A 24,515-nucleotide genomic window follows, 5' to 3' on the forward strand; every position below is an offset into this window, starting at 1 on the left:
GTTATCATTCCGTTGTATAAGTCTCTGATCAGACCACACTTTGACTATTGTTCTCAGATTTGGTCCCCAGGATTTGAAGGGGATAAATTAACTGTGGAAAGGATACAAAGACGGATGACAAAGATGGTTTCAGGACTGTACAAGGATAGTTATGAGGATCGGCTGAGAGAATTGCACTGCAGAGTTTGGTGGATAGAAGAAGGAGAGGTGATATGATTGAGACTTTTAAACTGTTGAGAGGTGGTTACAGGGTTGACACTGGGGAGTTCTTTCGCTTGGTTGAACAGCGGGAGGGAGTGATGACAAGAGGCCATCCCTGGAAGTTACGAAAGGAAACTGTGAGCAAGAGGGTAAGGAGTGGTTTCTTTGTGTGGAGGGTGGTTGAGCCGTGGAATGCATTGCCTGATGGAGTGGTGGGAGCGAGAACGGTCAGTGAGTTTAAAGAGTGGTATGATAGACTTTGTGTTTCTCAGGGGAGGGACCTCCCCGCGATGAGTCTTGACAGACTTTATGTCTTAGGAAGGACCTCCCTCGATGAGTCTTTTGACTCCTTGGAGGCCTGAATAATAATAATAATAATAATGAAGATGTCATGAGAAGCTGGAGTGTAAAGGGTAAGGTGGAGAATGAGTAGGAGGCATATGAAAATTAAGTAAACTTGATTAGACTATAATAAATTTAGTTTAATCCTTTATCCAAGTGTAAGCAAACGAAGTTTGCGCCTGAAAATATCTTCAGGACTGAGGTAAGGTGGTGCAACATCAGGCAACTCCGAGCAAAGGTGTACCAGCTCTCATCACTCCTTGTCTCAGTATCTCCCATAATACAACGCACATCTCCTTGCAGACATGTATATTGCTATGCATTAAGTGAAGGACCACTACCCAGACTGGTTTCAACCTTCATTGAGGTCTCATCAGTGGGAGGCAGACCCGCCCAAACATGGAGATACTAAGGCAGAAGCAATAGGAGAGGTCATATTTACCTATACAAGTTATCTATACAGTGATAAAGGATTAAACTAAATTTATTATAGTCTAAAAAAGTGCAAAATAAACTTCCAACATCTTTCTCTAAATCCAGAGTAATTCAATAATAAGGTGGTAACACCTGCTGGCAACTTGTATAGGTAAATATGACCTCTTCTATTGCTTCTGCCTTAGTACCTCCATGTTTGGGTGTGTCTCCCACTGACGAGACCTCAATAAAGGTCGAAACCAGTCTTGTAATGGCTCTTTCCTTAATGCATATCAGTATACATGTCCACAAGGAGATGTGTTTTCATTATGGGAGATACTGAGACAAGGAGTGATGAGAGCTTGGTCCACCTTTGCTCGGAGTTGCACCACCTTACCTCAGTTCTGAAGATATTTTCAGGTGCAAATTTTGTTTGCTTACACTTATATAAAGGATTAAACTAAATTTATTATAAGTAAACTTGATCTTTATAAGGTGGAAGAAATACTCTAAGGAATTAAGGCACTATTGGTATACCTGTTAAACATGCATCTTGCAAATGAGTATGTCCCAAAGAAGTGGAAAGTGGGAAAAACTGTTCCACTTCAGAAAAGGAGAGATATGACATACTATAAATTCTAATTCAATCTGTGCATCTGGAGTAGTTGTTAATGTGTTAGAGGAGTTGGTGAGGACTAGGATTCAGAATTGGGTTGATAAAGCAATATTTTCTATGACGGTCAGCATGGATTTGTTACAGTAGGTCATGTTTCAGCAATATACTTTAGTATTACTACAAAGTGACAAATTCACTGGATAAGGGAGATTCATATATACTGGTATACTCGGATTTTTCAAATGCTTGTGATAGAATGCAATATGACAAGCTGGTAAGTGAACTGAAGCAGATGGGAATGAATAACAGACTACTGATTTGGACAGCTGATTGGGTTGTAAGATAGGTATCAGCAGTTTGTCTATGGAGGAGTGGTATGCCAAAACAGACCACTGTGTTGCAAGATCTTAAAGTTTGATAGGCAAGGTTAGGATGCAGAGTATAGAATCAATAGGCAAATTTTGAAGGTGGAGGAATAGATGCAAAATCTGGGAGTGATGGAATAGTTGTCTGGTTTTTCAATGGGCTGAGGAAGTATTGGAGAGCATCCAGAGAAGGTTTCTTAAGTCAGTGTCAGGTCTATGGAATTTGGGAAATCAGGACAGCTTGAAGTAATGCAACTTGCAGAGCTTGTAAATAGAAAGAGGAGAGGAATATGACTGAGACATATAAGATGATGTTTGTTGGAGAGGGTGGATTGTTACCAGATTAATGTGGAGGAGATTTTTCATAGAGCAGAAGGAGACAAGGATAGCAAATGAGATGATCCCTGGAAGATGTATAAAAAAAAAGGCATGAGCAAGGGAGGTTGCATTTAGAGTGGTCAATGAGTGAAATGAATTGCTTGAATGAGTTTAAAACACAGTTTGATGATTGTTTTGCATGAGAGAGTGTGGACTTCATGCAATGAGTCTTTTGAATCCAGAGATGTCTGGTCTTAAAATAATAATAATAATAATAATAATAATAATAATAATAATAATAATGATAGCATGTGTATGAATTACATTCAACGGGAAAGTTTATCACCACCAGTGCTTTTTGGGTAAATAGAACTAGACTTAATCTCTACTACCAAATAATGTGATAGCAGTGTAGATTATCATTACATCCAGATTTATTATAATAAGATATGTATGTATATTTTCCTGTTGACCCAGAAATAGGTACTTATCACCTGCAAGTATATTATAATAAGAAAATGTATATTTTTCTTTTAAATGAGAAATGGGTACTTACCAGTGAGATGAGCTCCTAAAGCTTTCTTCCATGCAAGCCTTCTCCTTAAGAATAAGGCAATGAAAAATATGGACAACAATAGGCAAAGAAGTCCACCAATAAGAGCAATAAACCATGGTTGACGGACCATATCATGAAAGTTTGACACAGACGTAGCTGAAGGACCATTCGCAAAATGATTGTGCAAAAGACTAGGATCTAAAATAAAGAATTAATTTTCTGTATTTATTAATAATTAAAATACTTTTGTGTTTAAGTATAATTGTGCTATAACATACCATTATGTTTAGTAATGTTCTCGCATGATTTAAATGCTAATATATATTTTATGTTTCAGAACGAAATGAAATATAAAAGGTGTGCATACACAAGCACCGAATACCATAACAGAACAATGAACTTCATCAAGAATATCTGTGATAATTATATTGTTATTAATATTATATAAAGGCATCTACTTAGAGTCTTGATAGTCCATGCTGCTATTTACACAATATCTATCATACCAATCCTAAAACGCATTCGCTGACAAAGCACTCACAACTATAATAAATTTAGTTTAATCCTTTATCCAAGTGTGAGCAAACAAAGTTTGCACCTGAAAATATCTTCAGGACTGGGGTAAGGTAGTACAACACCGGGCAACTCGTAGCAAAGGTGGACCAAGCTAACATCACTCCTATCTCAGTATCTCCCATAATGCAAAACATCTTCTTGCGGATATGTATAATGTTATGCATTAAGGGAAGGGCCACTACCCAGACTAGTTTCGACCTTTATTGAGGTCTCTTCAGTGGGAGCCAGGCCCTGAGGTGAAGATACCAGGCAGAAGCAATGGCAGGTCATCTTTACCTATAGGAGTTGCCAAAAGGTGTGCTACTTTGCTACGAGTTGCCGGGTGTTGTACTACTGAAACATAATCTGCACAAACTTTATTTGCTCACACTTGGATAAAGGATTAAACTAAATTTATTATAGTCTAACCAAGTGAAAGATAAACTTTCAACATCTTTCTCTAAATCCAGAGTAATTTAATAAAAAGGTGGCACAGCTTTTGGCAACTCCTATAGGTAAAGATGACCTCGCCATTTCTTCTGCCTGGTATCCCCACTTCTGGGTCTGGCTCCCACTGAAGAGACCTCAATAAAGGTCGAAGTTAGTCTGGGTAGTGGCCCTTCCCTTAATGCATAACATTATACATATCTGCAAGGAGATGTGTTTTGCATTATAGGAGATACTGAGATAGGAGTGATGTTAGCTTGGCCCACCTTTGCTACGAGTTGCACTACCTTACCCCAGTCTTGAAAATATCTTTATCCACACTTGGATAAAGGATTAAACTAAATTTATTATAGTCTAACCAAGTGAAAAAAAAACTTTCAACACTCACAACTACTTCTGCCAACTCATTCGACTTACTAAGTGTTTTCAAAGCAAAATTTCTAGTATTCACACCTTCACAAACTACACTGCTACACAATCTCTAAGGGCAACACATTGTTCTCTCCTTTTTTCATGTATCGAAAATTTTCTTATATATCAATTTTATAAAACTCCTTTAGTAATGAATATATTTCTATCATATCCTTTCTTTTTTCCCACTTATCAACCAACCTTTGCACCCCACACACCTTCAATCTATCATTACAGGGAATATTCCAACCAGTCACCATCTTTGTGATTTACCTCTAGATACATAATCTGCACATACGCAAAAAAACCAGTGACCAAACCTGCGCACAGTAGTTAAGATGCAGCCATATCTTTAGTCTTATAAAAAGGGAAAAATCCTTATTTCTGCTTGTCAATGTGGTCTTCAACATTCAAATAATCCTTTGAGTTATTCTGTCCACTTTTACAATATGTCCTCTGAACTTCAACTCCCTGTCAACCATTATCCTCAAAACCATATTTTCATCAACTGCCTACAATTTGGCTTCATCAATGTAACAGAATATGTATTATTTTCATTCCAAAGCTCATGACTTCAGACTTTATCATGTTAAAATAATAGACATTATCTTTTGCTCACACTGCTAATGTAATTAAATCATACTGCAGGATCTCTAAATCATTTTTCCTAGCTACTGTTACCTGATTAGAATCATTGGAAAACTGGATGTTTTCTCTAAAATTATTCTCTATATGTTGTGTTACAGGGTTCACCTGTAAAGACAAGGAGAGCATTCAAGAAAATAAAGTTAGTTGTGGAAAGTTTTTTCACTTGGTTACAATGTATATTATACTTTACTTGACAAGAAATTATCCTCTTGTTTTAATCCTATACCCAATTAAATACTTTGGATGAGTCGTAAAGTTACACTGATGCTCTTACACTTTGGTATAGGATTAAAACAAGAATATAATTTCTTGTCAAGTATGATATAAGCAAGCAAAGCTGCAATCTTTATGATCTGCAAGTTATTCACCATTAACGTAGGTTTCTGATAGAACTTGTATATACTTATTCATGAATGGAACACATCTCAATATGCTGCAATGTGACACTATAATATCTTTGATTTTACACTGAAATACCACCAGCACCTCTAAAAATTACAACAAAAGCACACACAACACACACATGGGTACACTGTTCTGTAGAGCGTTCAGCACATGTGCTGGCAGCCTTGCAAACATGTATAATATTTTCTCATTTGCAACTACTTATTATGGAAGGGAGAGTAATGAGTACAGAGAATGAATCTGATTAGACTGGGAGAGGAAGGAAGGAGAAATTGAAGTGTTGTGTATGAGTGAAGAAGTGGGTAGCATGAGTGTTGAGAATGAGAGAAAACAAGCATACAAGATAAATAGGGAAACAAACAGGGTCACAGATATATAAGAACAAAATCAGTACTGATGGTGGCCAATGCATGCAATAACCACTGAAATTATAGCTTAGAATCCTAAAGTGAGGGTCTGCTGCAGAATTTAAAAAGAAGTTATGTGTGCCATTCATATTCTTGGGATTTTTATGCCATCATTATTGTTTAGATTAGGCTGATTGATCAAAATGTCACAGTTCCTTAAATTGGCATTCATACCAGGTTTTTTATAATGTAAGGAACAGGTATTTTTCCAATCAGTTTGGTGTAGGGTGTTAAGAGCATGATCTGAGAGCCCTGATTTACCAAAATTGCTAAATTTTATGTGTCATTTGTGTTATTATTTTTTTTTTTATGGATTGGGATTGTGCATCCAGTTTCATCAATATAAGGTAGGTTGCAGATATAATGGATTCAGTATACCTGAGGATGGACTATGGGGTGTGGGAGGAGGCTCCTTGGAGGAACTGAATATATCTTATTAATATTTCAGGCACTTTAAAAGTAGCATTAAGGTTGTAATGGTGTAGCATTCTTTCTTTCTTTCTTTTTTTTTTATCTGATAACCCTTTAATGTATGGGAAAAGCTATGGTTTTACTTATTCTATATTATCTGCATTTTAAAGTGTAGTTTTAAGAAGAATATAGCCATGGTTTATAAATGTATTGCTAATGATCTGTAATTCTTGCTTAAGAGTGTGCTCATTAGAGCAAATTGTTTATAGTTTTGTTTTTTGAGGATATTAATGATTTTTTTGTGAAGGATGGTGGTAAGAGTTAGCATGTAATATTGGACTGTATGTGTGGGCTTTTGGTGGACAGTGGAGGACAGACTGCCTGATGTAAGATGTGTGACAAGAGTATTCAGGAAAGGAAATTAATTTTTATTTTCAATTTTGTAAATTGTATGTGTTGTTCGTTCAGGTGGCTGAGGAAAGTGCTTAAAGTTTGGCAGCTATGTGGCTAGATAAAGAAAACATCACAAAGTATCTAAGACAAACTATATTTAAAGTAAAGAGATCTACAGCACACTGCTCAAAAGCTTTCATATAAAAGAAAGCAATGGGTGTGTGTGGGGGGAGAGGGGGGGAATAGTGATGAGCCTATGGTTGGCTATACCTTCTTTTTGTAGATAAAAATTATTTTGCAAACACGAAGTAACCAGAATTTAATACACTGGCAAAGAGAGCTATAATATAGGGTGGAAATTTGTTCTGTAAAAGAAGAACTGTGTCATTGATTTGGACATTTGTGAACAATGTGAACTATTATAATGATAGCAAAAAAATAGAACATAAGATTTGAAAGCAGAGTTGGTGAAGATGAGATGAATGTGTAGTAAAATAAACAGAATTGCAGATGCCTATGGAAAATTGGAGAAGATGAAAATAAATGATGTCGGTATGAAATTAGTAACAAAAGACCCACGAGTGGTGCTGTATGGTGATTTGATTATTAGAAGTATGGCAAACAGGAAGATAAACAAAGTTTGTTTTCCTGAGGGTAAAATAAATAGTGAGCGAGGTGCTGGATATGAGGACAAAGCAAGCAAAGGAGTTGGTGGTAGTAGTAGTAGGAATAACTCACTTGACTGGGAACAAGGAGAATGTAAGATTGGATATCAGGAGGTTGTTGAGAAGGATAAAAGATAATAGTATGATAAGAAAGGTAGTCAGTGTGTTACCAATGTATGAGCAGGAGAGTAAGGAAAGAGAGATTGAAGGGATGCTTATGAATGAAGATGTGGATAGCAGAGTGTAGAGAATGAGAGAACAAGTGTGCAAGACAAACAGGAAAATGGAGAGACTCAATGTGGAGAGGGAGCACAGTGTGAGAAATGTTGATGTTCGAATAAGATGTGAGTGCATGTGTAGACAAAAATGGAAGGGAAATGACCTGGGATGTAGGGAAAATAGATTGGAAGAAGGGATAAGAAAGAAGAAAAAGAAATGGCTCAAGGAAGGTATGGAGAAGTCACATCTAATATGTAGTATCAGGGAAAGTTGTTACAGATCCAAGAACGAACTGTTATGTTTGTATACGAATTCAAGAAGTAACAGAAAGTGGAGAAATTAAATGATTGCATTGATTGTGTTTGTTTGCCAAAAATTGTTGGAATAAGTGAGACATGGTTGGATGAGAATGACGTCCTGACAGGAATAGAGATGGCAGGGTATGATGTATTTCGTGAAGACAGAAAAGGTAAAAAGGGAGGCAGAGTGCTAGTGATGATAGAAAAAAAGGTTATGTCCATACAAGGTACAGATACAAGGAGGAAATAGTGGTAATGGTTTTGAGTCAGTATGGTGTGAGATTTTACTATAGACCTGGTAATGTGGAGGGTAATGACTAGGAAATGTATAAGCAAATTAACCAAGGAAATGGGAGAAGGATGATCATTATGAATGATTTTAATTATGCCAATATAGAATGGGATAACGAGATAGCAACTCAAGAAAATTAGTGAGTTTTAAGGGACAACTACTTCAGGCATTATGTAACAAAAGGCACATGAGGATTGAGGGTCTTGGATTTGATCATCTCATCAGAGGATATTATTATAAATGAGGTGTCATATATCCTTCCAGTTCGAAAGAGTGATCATGAAGTTATCATGAACAGTTGGAAAGAGTGATTATGAGGAAAGACTTTATGTGGAACTACAAGGCTGAGGATTGTGAAAGGCTCAGGAGTCAGATTGGAGCTCAGGCATGGAATGAGGAGTTGGGTTAAAGAAGATAAATACTGTTTGGGTGATATTCGAGGACTACATAGTAGAAGAAATGTCTAAATGTATTCCAAAGGTCAGAAGATCAAATGAGGTAGGTGTAAAATGGATGAATGAAGAGATAAGCATGCAATAGAGAGAAAATGGCAGTACTGATAAAATGGCAACATAATAGGAGTGGTAATAATCAATTTTGGTAAGGGTACAAAAGTTCAAAGTGCTGCTGAACTACTTTTGTAGTAAAGTTCAGCAGCAGTTAGTTATGAGCCAAAAAAATCCTAGGGAGTTATTTTGATATGTAGCCAGCAAAAATAAGAACGTTTTATGGTAGAATGTCATTGATTGGAGAAAATAGTATAAGGACAACTGCTGCAGAGGATATAGTTCAGATATTTAATGAGAAGTTCATAAAGGTCTTTCATCCTTTTGAATGTGACATCATGGAGAGTCTTAGAGCAGTGGTTGATGAGGAGAGATTGACTGTGAGTGAGGAAAAAAGAATATGGGGAATTAAACAAACTTGATATTAATTAAGGCTGTGAGAATTGATAATATATCACTGCACATATTGAAGGAATGTGCCAGTGAGTTGATATCTACCGTAACATATTTGTTTAATATGAGTCTTAAAATGGGTCAAGTTCCAAAGGAGTGAAAGGAAGGCAAGACTGCACTACTTCATAAAGAAGGTGACAAAATTCATGCATCAAATTATAGGCCAATCTGTGTATCAGGTGTTGTGGTTAAAGTGTTGTAAAGGCTGGTGAGAATCAGGATCCAGAATTGGATTCACAACAATGGTATTATCTGTGATGGACAACACAGCAAAAGGGTGGTCATATTTTAGTAATTTACTTGCTTATTACAAAAAAGGTGACAGCAGCATTGGATAGGGGAGATGGATACATAGTAGTGTACTTAAACTTTGCAAAGGCTTTTGATAGATTACTGCATGATAACTTCATAGCCAAACTAGAGTGGATGGAGTTGGATATTAGGTTAGTGCATTGGACTGAAGACTGGCTGTCTGTTAGGTATCAACAAGTTGTGTATGGGAGAGAAATATCCCAGAAGATGAAAGTCACTAGTGGTGTGCCTCAAGGGACTGTATTAGGGCCACTGCTGTTGATAGTTGTTTGCAGATTATGCAAAGTTGGGACAAACTTATGAGGAGTACAGCAGATGTGGCCTTACAAAAGACTTGAACAGACTGAGTGAATGGGCACAAGAGTGGGAATACCAGTTCAATGTTGCAAAACGTAAGGCTTTAAAATTTGGAAAACAAAGATGGGATGTGGAATTTACTCTTCACAAGGATATATTGTTAGAAGTGCAGGAAATAAGAAATCTTGGGTTGATGGTGTATAAGGATCTAAAATTTAGAGGACATATTGCCAAAATTGTAACACAACAAATTGAATTATGGCAACGATGTGGAGGACAATGATTTCATACAAGGAGATTTTGGTTCCATTGTATAAGGCTCTGATTAAGCCACATATGGACTACTGTGAACAGATTTGATTACCTGGTTTTCAAAAGGATGAAGAGATTTTGGAGAAAGTCCAGAGGCGATTGACCAAAATAGTTTCTGATGTCTGGAATGTTGAATATGAAGAAAGGTTGAAACGATGAAATTTGCAGTCTAGTAGATAGGAGGAAGAGGGGGGTGATATGATAGAGACGTGCAAGTAAGGGATTGTTATAGGATTATTGTTGAAGAGGTTTTTTATATTTTTTTCATAAAATGCTGGGAGATTGAGGAAGAACAAGAGGTTATCCCTGGAAATCATATTAGGAGGGTGTGAGCAAAGGAGCAAGAAGTAGGTTTTTTTGTATGGAAAGTTGCAAATGCATTGTCTGATAGCATGGTGTTTGCAGAGAATTTGAACTTGTTTGAGGCATAGTATGATGAGCTATGTGTATGATAAAAGGGACCTCCTAGATGAGTCTATGAATCCATGGAGTATTAGGATAATAATAATAATATCATCTTTGCTGATCAGTGTGTTTTTAATTATGTTTATGAAGTGTTACATGCTTTTTATATAGGAGGAAGAATGACCTACCAAATTCTTGCATTTTGATTCTAATTTCTAGGCTAGGTAATAATTAGTGCTTTTATACCTTGAGTAATAGACTTAACTAATTTAACAGTTTTGTTTTTAATTCTGTTAGATTATAATTCACATGTTGATAAGTGTCGCCATCAGAGAGACTAATTGATACATTTGTTGAAGGTGAGTTGATTTGTTTAAGAAGACCATAGCATTACCTTTGTCAGAATTGGTTATAATGATATCCTTATTAGTTTCTAAAGACGGTGATTGCTGTTAGTTCTGGTTTGGCAAGATTGCTACATATTGCTTTGGATTTATTCAAAATGTTAGAAGTTTCTTAATGAATTTTATCAACTATATAATTTAATAGAAATTTAATGACTCTTTCAATATAGTACATAACATCTGTTTTATCAACAGTTCTAGGTGCTACTGTGAAGATTATGCTATTATTAAGCAGCAAAAGTTCACTTATTTAGGATGTGGCTGGACAGGTTGATCACATAGCAGTTATTTGCAGGTAGTTGGTTGTTCTTCATCACCCATGTTTGCGATTGGCTGCTCCTAGAGTTATTCACTGGGGAAATGATATCCTGATTGGTTATTATTATTATTCGTGATACCTCCAAGGAGTCTGTAGACTCATCGCGGAAGGACACCTACAACTCTCCGTCTTCACTACTACACCAAACCTCTACTACCAATCATCTACATCAGCGGTGTTCAACCATTTTTACTACGAGAGCTACTTTTCTATAAAAAGTTATTCGGCGATCTACTCTCTTATATAGATCACATTTCCCCAACCTGATATCTGATTACACACAAATAAACAACTAAAAAAAAATACACAACTAAAAACTTTATTTGTGTATTTAAAAATTTATTTATCACTTTTAATTATTTTAATACAAAAAAAAAAATATATATATATATATATATATATATATATATTGGAATAAAATATTTATTTCTCTATTTTGGAAAACCAAAGTTAGAAAAACAACAGATTGATTACAAACTTGCTGGTTAATTAAAAAAAAATAAAAAGAAGTTAATGTGAAATTTGGCATTGTTTGGACCTCGCAATATTTTCATAGTCAAGATGATATGAAGAAGTCGCCAATTGCAGACAATCATACAAATGATCATTTGTAATTTGATTTCTTAATTGATTTTTTATGACGGTCATATTTGAAAAAGTGGATTCTGACAAGTATGTCGATCTGAAACAAAACAGAATTTTTTGTGCAATATCAGTTAATATTGGGAATTTTTCATGTGCATACTTCCAAATGACTTCATTGTTTATTGATTTTAAATATAAACTATTCTGAATGTTTATTATCTCAAGTTCTACTTCAGCTTGGTTTATATCAAACAGCCCACTAATTTTATTTGAAATTTCTGTGATGTTCAAGTTTTCTTGAAATGGATTATTGATAAAAGATACAATCATTTCAGTTTTATTGAAATCTTGAATTTATTTCTTCCTCAACTAATTCTATTTCACGAATAAATTCTTTTAAATCATAGTGAAGCATTTCTTGATTTTGTTCAAAAAATTTTAATAAATATGGGAGATGCCTAAATTCGCAGTCATTTATATTTTTCTTTAATAAAAGTAAGTATTGTTGGAAAGTTTTTATTGAACTTAACATGTCAATTAAATTTTTATCTCTACTTTGTAACTCCAAATTTAAATTGCTTAATTTCGTACAGAAATATACTAAAAATGATAAGTGTAACAACCATCTTTTATCACTCAATTGTGGATAAATATCTCCTTTTTCATCAAGAAAAATTTTTATATCGTTAATTAATACAAGAAATCTTCTTAAAATTGACTTCTGCTGAGCCAGCGAACATTATTGTACAAGAGAAGTTCCCTATCATCATTTGCTGTAATTTAAATAACCGACCTCGCAGGGCTTTTCCTCGAACAGAATTTACAATTTTAAATGTAATATCCAAAACATCTTTCTTGCTTAATTATTATTATTATTATTATTAAACAAGACCTCATGGAGTCAAAGACTCATCTAGGAGGTCCTTTTATCTCACACACATCTCATCATACCGGGTCTTAAACACATTCAAACTCCTCGCAGACACCACACTCTCAGGCAAGGCATTCCAATCATTCACAACTCTGCACGAAAAAAACCTGCCTCTCACTCCCCTACTCACACCCTCTTTATACAGTTTCCAGGGATGACCTCTGGTTCTCCCCTGATCTCCCACTATTCGCTGTAGAACTTCTCCACCATTGATCCTATAACAACCCCTTACCAACTTGTAGGTCTCTATCATATCTCCCCTCTTCCTTCTCTCCACTAGACTCTGCAAATTACATCTTTTCAATCTTTCCTCATACTCGACATTCCAGAGGTCAGAAACTACCTTAGTCAGTTGCCTTTGGACCCTTTCCAACATCTCTTCATCCTTCTGAAAACCAGGTGAACAAATCTGGGCACAATAGTCCATGTGTGGCCTAATCAAAGCCTTATACAATGGAACAAGAATCTCCCTACTTCTACACGTCAGTGTCCTCCTCATCATTCCCAGAAGTCTTTCTGTTGTCTTCACAATTTTGGCGATGTGTCCCCTAAATTTTAGATCCTTATCCACTATCACTCCCAGATCTCTTATTTCCTCTACTTCCAACAATATATTCTCACCAAGCATAAATTCTGCATCCCATCTTTGTTTTCCAAATTTTAAAACCTTACATTTTGCAACATTGAACTCACATCCCCATTTGTTTGCACAATCACTCAATTTATTCAAGTCTTCTTGCAAGGCCACAACATACATCTTCACTACTCTTTATGGTTCGTCCCAACTTTGCATCATCTGCAAACAACTGAATATTTCCATCCAAATCTTCGCCAATATCATTAATATACAAGTTAAATAGTAATGGCCCTAAAACAGATCCCTGAGGCACTCCACTAGTGACTTTCCTTTTCCTGGATATTGCACCCCCATACACAACTTGTTGATACCTATCAGATAGCCAGTCTCCAATCCAATGCACTAATCTAATATCCAACCCCATCTGCTCTAGTTTGACTGTCAACTTATCATGAGGTACTCTATCAAAAGCTTTTGCAAAATCCAAGTATATTACTGTGTATCCTTCCCCTATGTCCAAGGAAGCAGTCACTTTATTGTAATAAGTAAGTAGATTACTAAAACACGACCTCCCTTTAGCAAATCCATGCTGTCCATCAAAGATTATACCATTGTTGTCAACCCAACTCTGGATCCTAGTTCTCACAAGCTTCTCCAACAACTTAACTACAACACCTGACACACAGATAGGCCTATAGTTTGATGCTTGAGTTCGATCACCTCCTTTATGAAGTGGCACAATCTTGCCCTCCTTCCACTCTTTAGGGACTTGACCAAGTGCAAGACTCATATTAAAAAAATATGTCAAGGCAGGTGTCAACTCTCTGGCACATTCCTTCAGAATACGCGGTGATATATTATCAAGTCCCACAGCCTTATTTACATCTAGTTTACTCAACTCCCCAAACACCTCTTGCTCACTTACAGTCAGTCTCTCCTCCCCATCATCAACTGCTCTCAATCTCTCCATGAAGTCACATTCACAAGATTGAAAGATCTTTATGAACTGCTCATTAAGTATCTCCACCACACATTCTGCAACAGCTGTCTTTATACCATTTCCTCCAATCAATGTCATCCTTCCATAATCATTCTTTCTTTTGCTGGCTACATATCGAAAGACCTACCTAGGATTCTTTTTAGCTTCATTAGCTAACTGCTGTTCATACCTCTCTTTAGCTACTCTCTTTTCTCTACTAATCTTTTACTACATAGTACTTGTTGGTGAATAATACAGTGGTATGTTACAAAATCTGGATATTTTTCATCGTTTTTACATAATGAAACAAAGCCTGATTTATTACCTATCATTGGGAGCACCATCAGTAGTAATAGACATGAGTTTAAAAAGTGGAAGTTTGTGTTGTTTCACAAATTCATCAAATGCTGAAAAAATGTATGTCTTCTCCCGTAGTCCTTCCCAATAATGGTATAATTTTCAAAAGTTCTTCTTTACTTGAATAATCTTGAAATACCATGTGAATAAATACCATTAACTGAGGGGATGGTGCAGAACATCAGTAGAGTGGAAGTGATGGAGGCCATGAAGAGGATGAGGAATGGAAAATTGGTGGACCCCGACAGGATTCCAGTGGAGGCATGGAAGGCACTGGGGGAAGTGGGAATTGACTTGCTGTGGGACCTGTTCATGAAAGTTTGCCAACAGGAAAATATACCCGAGGAAAGGAGGGAGAGTACTATTGTCCCCATCTACAAGGGTAAAGGGGATGTACAAGACTGTAAAAATTACAGAGGAATAAAGTTGATGTCCCACACAATGAAAATCCTAGAAAGGGTTCTTGATGAAAGATTGAGGAAGGAGGTGGAGATTGCAAAGGAACAATTTGGCTTCATGCCTGGTAGATCAACAACAGATGCTATCTTTGGGTTATGGCAGATGATGGAAAAGTTTTGAGAGAAACAACGGGAGCTACATCTGGCATTTATTGATCTAGAGAAAGCATATGATAGAGTGCCAAGCAAGAAGTCTGGAGGTGTCTGAAGGAGAAGAAGGTTCCGGAGATATATGTCAGGTTGGTGCGGGAGATATACAGAAATGTGAAGACAAGTGTTCAGACCTGTGTGGGACAGACAGAAAGTTTTCAAGTAACAGTTGGCTTGCATCAAGGGTCATCATTAAGTCCATTTCTGTTTAACATTGTGATGGAGGTGGTGATGGAGAAGGTGAGAGAAGATGCACCTTGGACAATGTGGTCATGCAGATGAATGTGCAAGGAAGGAGGAAGCGTGGGTGGCCAAAGAAGAGATGGAGGGAGCTGGTAGAAGAGGACTTGAGGATGAAGACATCACCACAGAAGGATGTGGAGGAGACTCATCATCAACAGTGACCCCACTTAAGTAGGAGAAGCTGCAGAAGAAGAAGAACTGAGCAATATCAGTGAAGTCGTTTGATTCATCAAATTGTAATGAAAATGGAACACACTGGTGAATGTCTGACATTAACCCGGCCTGGAAACTTTTCTCCAGCAATCAAAACTCTTCCTTTCGGCAATTTGAAGTCTTATCTGTGGCCTAGAAGTAGTCTCTCTTTAGTGATGTCTCGAACCGAGAAACTCCTTTCTGGAAGCGGGAAACTCCTCTCTCAAGCAACGTGGATCCGGGCAGTCTCTCTGACGGCGACTCTGGACCAGGCGGCCTCCTCTCTGACAGCAATTCTGGAACTGGGACCGCTTCTGCTTGCTTCAGTCCCTTTTTATTAGGCCTCCTCTGAGACCTCGCATGAAGTTTGGCAATCCCCAAAGAATCAGTATGAGTCTTTCATCTTAAGTTTCAAGTTCGGCACACCTTTTGTTCTCCTCCGCTTTCTTTTGATTGTAAGTTGCTGGCCATCGGAAAGTTGTTTGAACTCTTTCTGACTGACTTCGGAGATGTTTACACATAGAGCCTGCAAGCCTTTCTCATACATACAAGTTTCAATAACAATCTTTCTAATGCTGCCATGTACAGCTTTGGCAACAAAAACATTGTCTTTGTTTTTAACACTCTAACATATTCTTATTTAAAGCAGTATATACAGTTAGCTTCAAAAGAGTTATTTACAAAAACATCTAATACAAACTATACCGAGACAAACAAAGTTTATTTTTTTACAATATTCACGTGGGACTTAACCTAAGTAAAAAATCTATGTGCTTTGGAATATTTAATGTTTAAGCTACAATCGAGTTTTTACACTTTGCTTATAATCGCATTCACTCGGCTCGCTGTTTGACTTCCACTGATCCAAATTAATTCATTTACCCGGACTTATAAGAAAATTACTGATTTGACAATTTTAACGAAAAATAAATAAACAATAGCAATACACTTAAAGCGAATTAAAAATAATACAAAATAATGATAAATAAAGTATTATGTTTTCAGTTTTAATTAAATTTGTAAGTAAGGAGGAATAGACAAGAGATTGACCAAAAATCGCTCCATGATCGACGGGTTGAACACCCCTGATCTACATCAATGCCATATACTGCCCACCACCACCACCACCACCACCACAACAACTAGTATTTTTTGTCTATAAATTGTGTGTGTTCTGAAGGGTTGATTTGTCTGTATGCGGGATGAAAAACCTGAGTTTCTGGGAGAAAAACCCTGCTACCTCCGTATGAGAATTATATTTGCATGATGGTCATTAAAATCTCACTATTGTTTTAATGTATGAAATTTAGATATAACCCTTTCTATCTTTCAATATGGTACATAACATCTGTTTTATCAACAGTTCTAGGTGCTACTGTGAAGATTATGCTATTATTAAGCAGCAAAAGTTCCACGAAAGATTAGCCACTAGAGGGCTACATGGAGTGTAGTTTTTGTAGAGAACTCATGAACAGAAAAGCATTATTTTAAGTAATAATTGGTAAATTTGCTTGAATCTTATATAGTATTATTTACTTTTTGTATCTTAGCGTGTCTGGGGTGATTTTTGTGTGTTTTCTGAGATATTTCGATTAGTAATTTGATGGATACGATTATTTGTGCACATGGCGGTGATAAGGAGGAACACAATGGCTTCCAGGTCGCCATCTTTGTCTAAAAATTTTAATTTAAAGGATTTTATTCAGTGTACCGTTTGTGAAATGTATGCTTTGAGGAGAGTGCTTGGAGTCTGGTTAGACAACGATAGTGGAGTGAATGTGTGCAGAAAGTGTAAGGAATGTGAGGATTTAAAGATTGTTTCAGATCATGAGAGTGATATCATTGTTGAAAGTGAGAATGTAGAAAATAGTGATATGCGAGGTATGAATTAGTGATATTTGCGAGGTAGTACCAGATAGCTGTGAGAGTGGCATTGAAAGTGAGAATGAGGGTAAACATACAGAACGAATGAATGAATTAACGTATAATAAAAATGATGAGACAGATGCAATGAGTGAGATCGCATGGTTACGCAGAACGATACACAGGACAAATCGGCAGCTGGAGCGTTGGCAAAAATGTTTACCGAGCGTACCAAATAATAAACGCAAAGGTATGATAAGAAAAATAAGAGTATGATAGTAAGTGTAAACAAAATGAAAGAGTGAGTGTTGCATGGAGATTCGTTAGTAAGAGGTGTGATAGATGAGAGTTTAACAAAATCGTACCAACCTGGTGCGAACGTTAAGGATGTAAGCGAATTAGAATGCAAAAGCAGAGGGTGAAAGAATTGATAGTGGTAGCAGGAACAAATGATTTAAAAGGAGACAAAATGGCTATGAGAGAAGATTTGAAGGAATTGCTTGAGGTAGCAAAAGAGAAGAGTGAGAGAGTCAGGATGGTGAGTCTGCTGCCGCGGTATGACAGTGAAGAGTATAAGAGGGCCGAAATTGCTAATGACTTTATGCACGGATTATGCAGGAGGAGTGGTGTGGAATTTGTGGATGTGTGGAGGGAGGTCAATGGGCAAAAGGATTTATATAAGATGGATGGTTTACATTTGAGTGGATTTGGTGTACGGAGACTTGAAAAGGTGTTGTTGAATGAAGTGGATGTGCAGAATCAGGGAAACTAGAGTTATTAAGGGGGAAGGGAAGTAGATTTGCAGACTTTAGGGAGACAGTTGAATGCATGAATGTGTGTAATATGCCCAAGCGAGTACGAAGGACAACAAATCAGAATGGGATAGTTAGTATAAGCTAACTATAACAAAATAGAGATGGGACAAATGGGCTTCTGAAATTCATGTATACTAATTCCAGAAGTATTAGGAACAAGAAGGAAGAATTTTTGGCCTTGATTACCACTTCAAGGCCACAGGTTATTGGCATTAGTGAAACATGGCTGACAGAAGATGATATAGCTAGTGGGATAGAATGTGAGGGGTATGGCAGGAGTGACAGGGAGAATAAAATGGTGGAAGGAGTGTTATTGATGATAGCTGATGAGCTACAGCCAAGGAGAATAGAAGTGGAACTGCAGGATAGAGAAAAGAGCACATTTGAGGCTATTTCGTGTGAGATTGAGACTAGCAGAACAAAATATACAGTTGGGTGCTGCTATAGACCAGGTGATGGAATAGATGGTGGAGATAGTATGCATAAGCAAATAGAAGAAATGAGTGGAAGGAGGGTAATTATTATGGGAGATTTCAACTATGGTAACATTGATTGGAAGGTGGAGAGGACACATAGGAGGAAGGAAGTGGATTTTATGCGGTTATTAAGGGATAACTATCTGCGACAGCATGTAATGGAAAATACTAGTGGGTCACAGAGTGCTTGACCTAGTAATTGCATCTGAGAATTTGGCTGTAACAAATATGACCACATTGCCACCAACTGGTGAGAGTCATCATAGGGTATTGACTTGGGAGGTGGCTAAAGGTGTTGAATTTATAATTAAGACAGGGTACATGTAGAATTATTGGGTTGGTAAGTATGACAAGCTTAGGAGTTTGATTGGTTCATTGCCATGGCATGTAAAACTGCAAGGGCTGGATGTTGATAGTGCATGGGAAGTGGTTAAGAAGTGTTTGCATGAGACAATGGCTGACTGTATACCTAGAGTCAGAATAATAAACCAAGTAGGGGTTAAATGGATGAATAACACCATTAAGCTTGAGCTGCAAAAAAAGAAACAACTATGGAGGGAATGTAAAGAGAAAGGAGACCGGCAGGCACATGAACGGTATAGAGTGCAGGCCAGAAGGGGTAACGAGTGTGGTAAGAAAAGCAAAAGTGGATTATGAAAGAACATTAGCCATGCAGACTAAAGAGAATCCCAAACAGTTTTTTCAATATGTGGAAAGTAAAAGAAAAAATGTATATGGCAGAATGATTTTCAAGAATGCCAATGGTAGGGAGGTAACCGAATCAGTTGATATATTTGAATTACTGACCGAGCACTTTGCAAGAGTATATCATCCAAGTGGTGACATTGCAGGAATGAATGAACCAATAGCTTATATGGGAATTGTGGTGAATGAAGTGGAGCTGAATAGTCTATTACAAAACCTCAATGTGAATACATCTGTGGTATTGGATGGTATACCAGCTTGTGTCGTACGTGAAGCTGCTAAAGAATTGTCAGTGCCCTTGATCATTTTGTTTAATTTGAGTCTCAGGTCTGGGTTAGAAAGAGAGGAAAATAGTTCCACTGCTTAAAGGGGGTTCCAAGACTGCTGTTGTAAATTACCAACCGATCAGGATATCAGGAATCGTTGTCAAGGTCTTGGAGAAATTAGTCAAGAGAAAAATACAGGATTGGATAGATGAAAATGGGATACTGTATGGGGGACAGCATGGTTTTGTGAAGGGTAGATCCATTCATTCAGAATACGTGGTGATATATTATCAAGTCACACAGTCTTACTAACATGTAGTTTACTCAACACTCCATACACCTGTTGCTCACTTACAGTCAGTCTCTCTCTTTCCCATCATCAACTGCTCTCAATCTCTCCATGAAGTCACATTCACAAGATTGAAAGACCTTTATGAACTGCTAATTATGTATATCCACCACATATTTTGCAACAGCTGTCTTTATACAATTTTCTCCAATAAATGTCATCCTTCGATAATCATTCTTTCTTTTGCTGGCTACATATCGAAAGTACTCCTTAGGATTCTTTTTTGGCTTCATTAGCTAACTGCTGTTCATACCTCTCTTTAGCTACCCTCACCAACCAAGTCACTTGCCTTGCCTGGTCTTTGTAGACCTCATGGAATTGGTTATTTCCACTTCTCTTATGCTGCCTCCATAATGTCCTTTTTCTCTGTATTTGCATGCTTAATATCTTTATTCACCAATCTCACACCTACCTTATTTAACCTTCTCATCTTTGGAATACATTTAAACATTTCATCTACTAGATAGTTTTTGAAAATCTCCCAAGCTGCAATGATCTCTTTTCCAGCTAACTCCTCATTCCATGTTACACCTGCAAGCTGTGTCCTGAGCTCTTCATAATCACCCCCCTTGTATTTCCACATATACCCTTTTCTCACAGAGGTCCTCACACTGCTGGCAACCACCCAGGTAATCACCTCATGGTCACTCTCACCAATTGGTGGATGATTTAACACCTCATTTATAATTACATCCTCTGATGAGATGACCAAATCCAAGACCCTCAATCCTCGTGTGCCCTCTGTTACATACTGTCTGCGGTAGTTATCTCTCAAAAACTCAAGAAACTAATTTTCTTTACTTCCATATTACATTATCAGTGCCACTGATGATGTTATTTTCCTTCAGGAGGATTTGAAAAGATTTTTGACCTGGACAAAGGAATAGGGATTGTCGTTTTAATATTAATAAGTGTAAGGTATTGGTTGCATTTTTGAATGTAGAAATATAAGGTTGTGTTCTATTTTGATGGTACTGTATTGCAGGAAGTGGATATGTTTGAGACTTGATTGTGATGGTTGACAGTAGACTAAAGTTCAGAAGGTATATTGCAAGTGTTAAAAGAGTGCATTTCATAGTGCTGCTATGATAAGAAGTACACTAACATGTGGGATAAGGAGGTAAAGTACTGGTCAGACCACACTTGGACTATTGTGCTCACATTTGGTTACCTGGTTGACAATATCAGGACTCTGGAATGATTGCTATGGAGAAAGGGAGAGGTTTAAAAAATGCAAATTGCAGAGTTTAGTGGATATTAGGAAAAGTGGGCATATGATAGACTTTTAAATAAGTGAGGGGATTTTATCAGATTAATCCAGAGGACTCTATAAAAAGGGTAGAAGGTGTGAGAGGAAGAATTAGAAACCATCCCTGGAAGATATGTAAGAGTGTGGTGAAGAAGTATGTCAGGAGTAGATTTTTTATATGGAGAATTGTCAATATATTGCTGGAATATGTATTAATGCAGGGAATGTTAATTATTTTAAGACTCAGTATGATAAATATGTTGTCAACTGAATGATCCTACCATGATGAGTCTGCCGACACTGGAGGATATAATAATAATAACACAGAGCCTTAAAAAAAAAAAAAAAAGAAAAAGGTTTCATCTGGCATTTTGGTAGTATTTCTGCTCTCCAACAAAGAGGCTATACACTTGAATCATAATGGGTCATGGATGTTTATGAATGTTTTTGATACACTGAGTGATGATGTCATCTGTTGCTTAAATTATTGAAGACCGAGATCAGGCCTCATATGGATTATGCACAAATTTGGCTGACTGGTTTCATGGTGATGAGGATATTATTGGAAAAAATCCAGAGAAGACTGTTTAAGGTGGTAATTGGTCTTTGGGATATGAAGGAAGACTGAGCGAATGCAATTTGCAAAACCTTGTGAATAGGCAGAAGAGAGGAAATATGACTGAGAGATTTAAACAAAAAGATTAAAGGTGAGAGACTTAAGTTGGTAAGGGATTGTTACCAAATTAATATGGAAGAAATTTTTCATAGAATAGGGGAAGGGATAGAACAGTGGACATCCCTGGAAGCTGTATCTGAATTTAAAGCATGGTTTAATGGACATTTTTACACAAGTATGTACTTCCTGCGATGAGTCTTTGAATATATGGAGGTCTGGTGCTAATAATAAATCCCAGGAAGTACCTGATTAGTATGCCAAAGACATGGGTAAATGGTAATACTTTTCAAATAACTTGCACAGTATTGACGAATTATTATCCGAATGGGAAAGGTGAAACAACTTCCATGATCTGTAGGTAGAAATAAAAGATCTCTATCAATTTCCTGTCTTCGGAATTTCCAAAAGTAATTTAAAAATTTCTATAGATTACTGTTTCCTGTTCTTCATTGATGTCTGTGGTGATGACAATGTACTATACTGTATTGAGAGGAAGCATCATTGTTTATAAAACTGTAGGCTCTACTAAGGAAGAATATAGATCCCATTTTTTACAGCCTGAGAGATTCACAGCTTTTATGAATGACCTGATGCATCTGCAGCATAATTTTTCTTTAACAGGTATTCCTAAGATTTCTATAGGGTCTTTTTCCAGTATGAGCCCAAAAGGTAAATTTGTAGGATCAAATCTTCCAAAGATTCTGTTTTGTCTTTTCCAGATTAATGCATAGACTTTGATTTAGAAGTCATCATTGAATCTCTTAGGAGGACTTTAAGGCTTGTTTTTATTATCTTGATTGTAAAGGGAAGTGGCACTCCCATGGTCCCCTAGCTGGATCTATCCTCTTTCTTATACTTAGTAAGATACTCTCACTTTAATCTTTCCCATAAGGTCTTAGCAACCAACTCTTCTTATTTTATGACCCTTATGCTATTAGAGTACTCGAGGGCTATGTCTTTTCATTTCTGGCCTATATCTATGTCCCCTCTATAATCTACTCTTTCCATTTCAATACACCCCAATCCTCCTATGAGTTTAAATTTGGAAAAAGGCACAATTCTGATGTTAATAATTACAAAATACAAAATTAATAACAGAAAAAACTCACGTAAAAATATTATTTAATAGTATAATTTTCGCCTGTGTGTCACAGGCATCTTCAGTACATTTTAAGCTCAAATTAAACAATAACTGACAATTCCAAAAAGCGCCACCTAAGTAGCTAGTGTAAGATAACTAAAAAGGTCAATAAATTTCCTAACAAAAAAAAACAAAACAACAACAAAAAAAAAAAATATATATATATACAATAAAAAGTTAGGAAAGATTAGCTGAATTATAAAGTACTATCTCCCATAAAGGGGGAATAGATATAAACCATCAAATCTGTTTAAGTTAGGCGAGTGAGGAAGAACAAAGTAATATATTGCAGTTCTTTCTGCAATATATTACTTCTTCCTTTCTATCTAATGGATATAAGAATTCTTTCATCAAAAGAACTTTGAGTAGTTTTAATATGTCTTCCTCTTCAAATACAGAAGAAATAATGCGCATTCCTATCCCTTATGTATAAGGCATTAGTGAACGTATAGCAAAAGTTTTAAAACCACTGAATATTTTTGTTGCCTTTTGACCATTCAGAAAAATTTCCACCTTTCTCACTTCTCCTAAGGACAAGCTTCCACATCTTAATTATCCAAGGTGTTTACCAGATTCCTTGCTCTTGTGGATTATCTTATTTCGGGCAAACAGGAAGATCTGCCTCTATTCGGCTAGAAGAACACCAGTCTTATATTCAATACCTTGAACCTGAACAGTCTGGACTTGCAGAACTTGCCATCATCACTAGACAGAGTTCATTGGAAAAAGACAAGAGTCCTTCACAAAAGTCGGTTCCTCATGGAATGGCTTTATAAAGAAACATGTGAACCTTTACTTCACTCGCCTAACTTAAACAGATCTGATGGTTTACATCCAGTGGCATAGGCGGGGGGGTCTGCCCCAGGAGACACGTTGAACCATTTTGAACTTTTGCAGTTAATTCTAAAATACAGTCTCGAGGACTCAAATTAAGAATTACCTATATTATTATGAAACAGACTTCACCAATGTCATTAACGATTTTGCTAACAGAAAACAAGAAAAATAACATTTTAGAAGTTGAAATTAAAGTTTTACTTCAAAAATAAACATAGTGTTTTAATTTATTTCCCTATACGCCGTTTTTGACTTTTTGTAGCATTTTTGATGTGTACTGAGAGGGTGGCAAATTCCAGGACCGCCCAGGATGACAAAAGCTCTAGTTACACCACTGTTTACTTCTATCCCCTTTATGGGAGATAGTACTTTATAATTCAGCTAATCTTTCCTAACTTTTTATTGTATATATATATATTTATGGGAGATAGTACTTTATAATTAGGCTAATCTTTCCTAACTTTTTATTGTATATATATATAATATATATTTATGGGAGATAGTACTTTATAATTCAGCTAATCTTTCCTAACTTTTTATTGTGTATATATATATATATATATATATATATATATTAGGGTTACCAAGTAATTTTATAAACTTGGTTATTTTACTTCTAATCCCAAGTAAGCAAACAGTTAAGTTTGTGCCTGAAAGTAGTTCAAGTCTAAAAGTGGTGCAACACCAGGGCAAC

The 24,515-nt window shown here is 36.5% G+C and overlaps 1 protein-coding gene across 3 annotated transcripts in view; it reads right to left on the reverse strand.

Annotated features, from left to right (window-relative positions):
* Nucleotides 1–24,515, reverse strand: part of LOC150107214 (roundabout homolog 1-like) — a 742,051-nt gene that overhangs the window by 228,558 nt on the left and 488,978 nt on the right. For all 3 annotated transcript variants that reach the window (XM_090391071.1, XM_090391072.1, XM_090391070.1), the window contains exon 16: nt 2,813–3,010. In XM_090391071.1, coding sequence (XP_090247197.1) covers nt 2,813–3,010 — 198 coding nt within the window. The remainder of the gene's footprint in view (nt 1–2,812; nt 3,011–24,515) is intronic.

The sequence above is a fragment of the Typopeltis vanoorti genome, chromosome 4 (genome assembly GCF_054136105.1).
Source record: "Typopeltis vanoorti isolate ZY-2024b chromosome 4, IOZ_Tvanoo_1.0, whole genome shotgun sequence".
In the NCBI taxonomy this organism is placed as follows: Eukaryota; Metazoa; Arthropoda; class Arachnida; order Uropygi; family Thelyphonidae; genus Typopeltis; species Typopeltis vanoorti.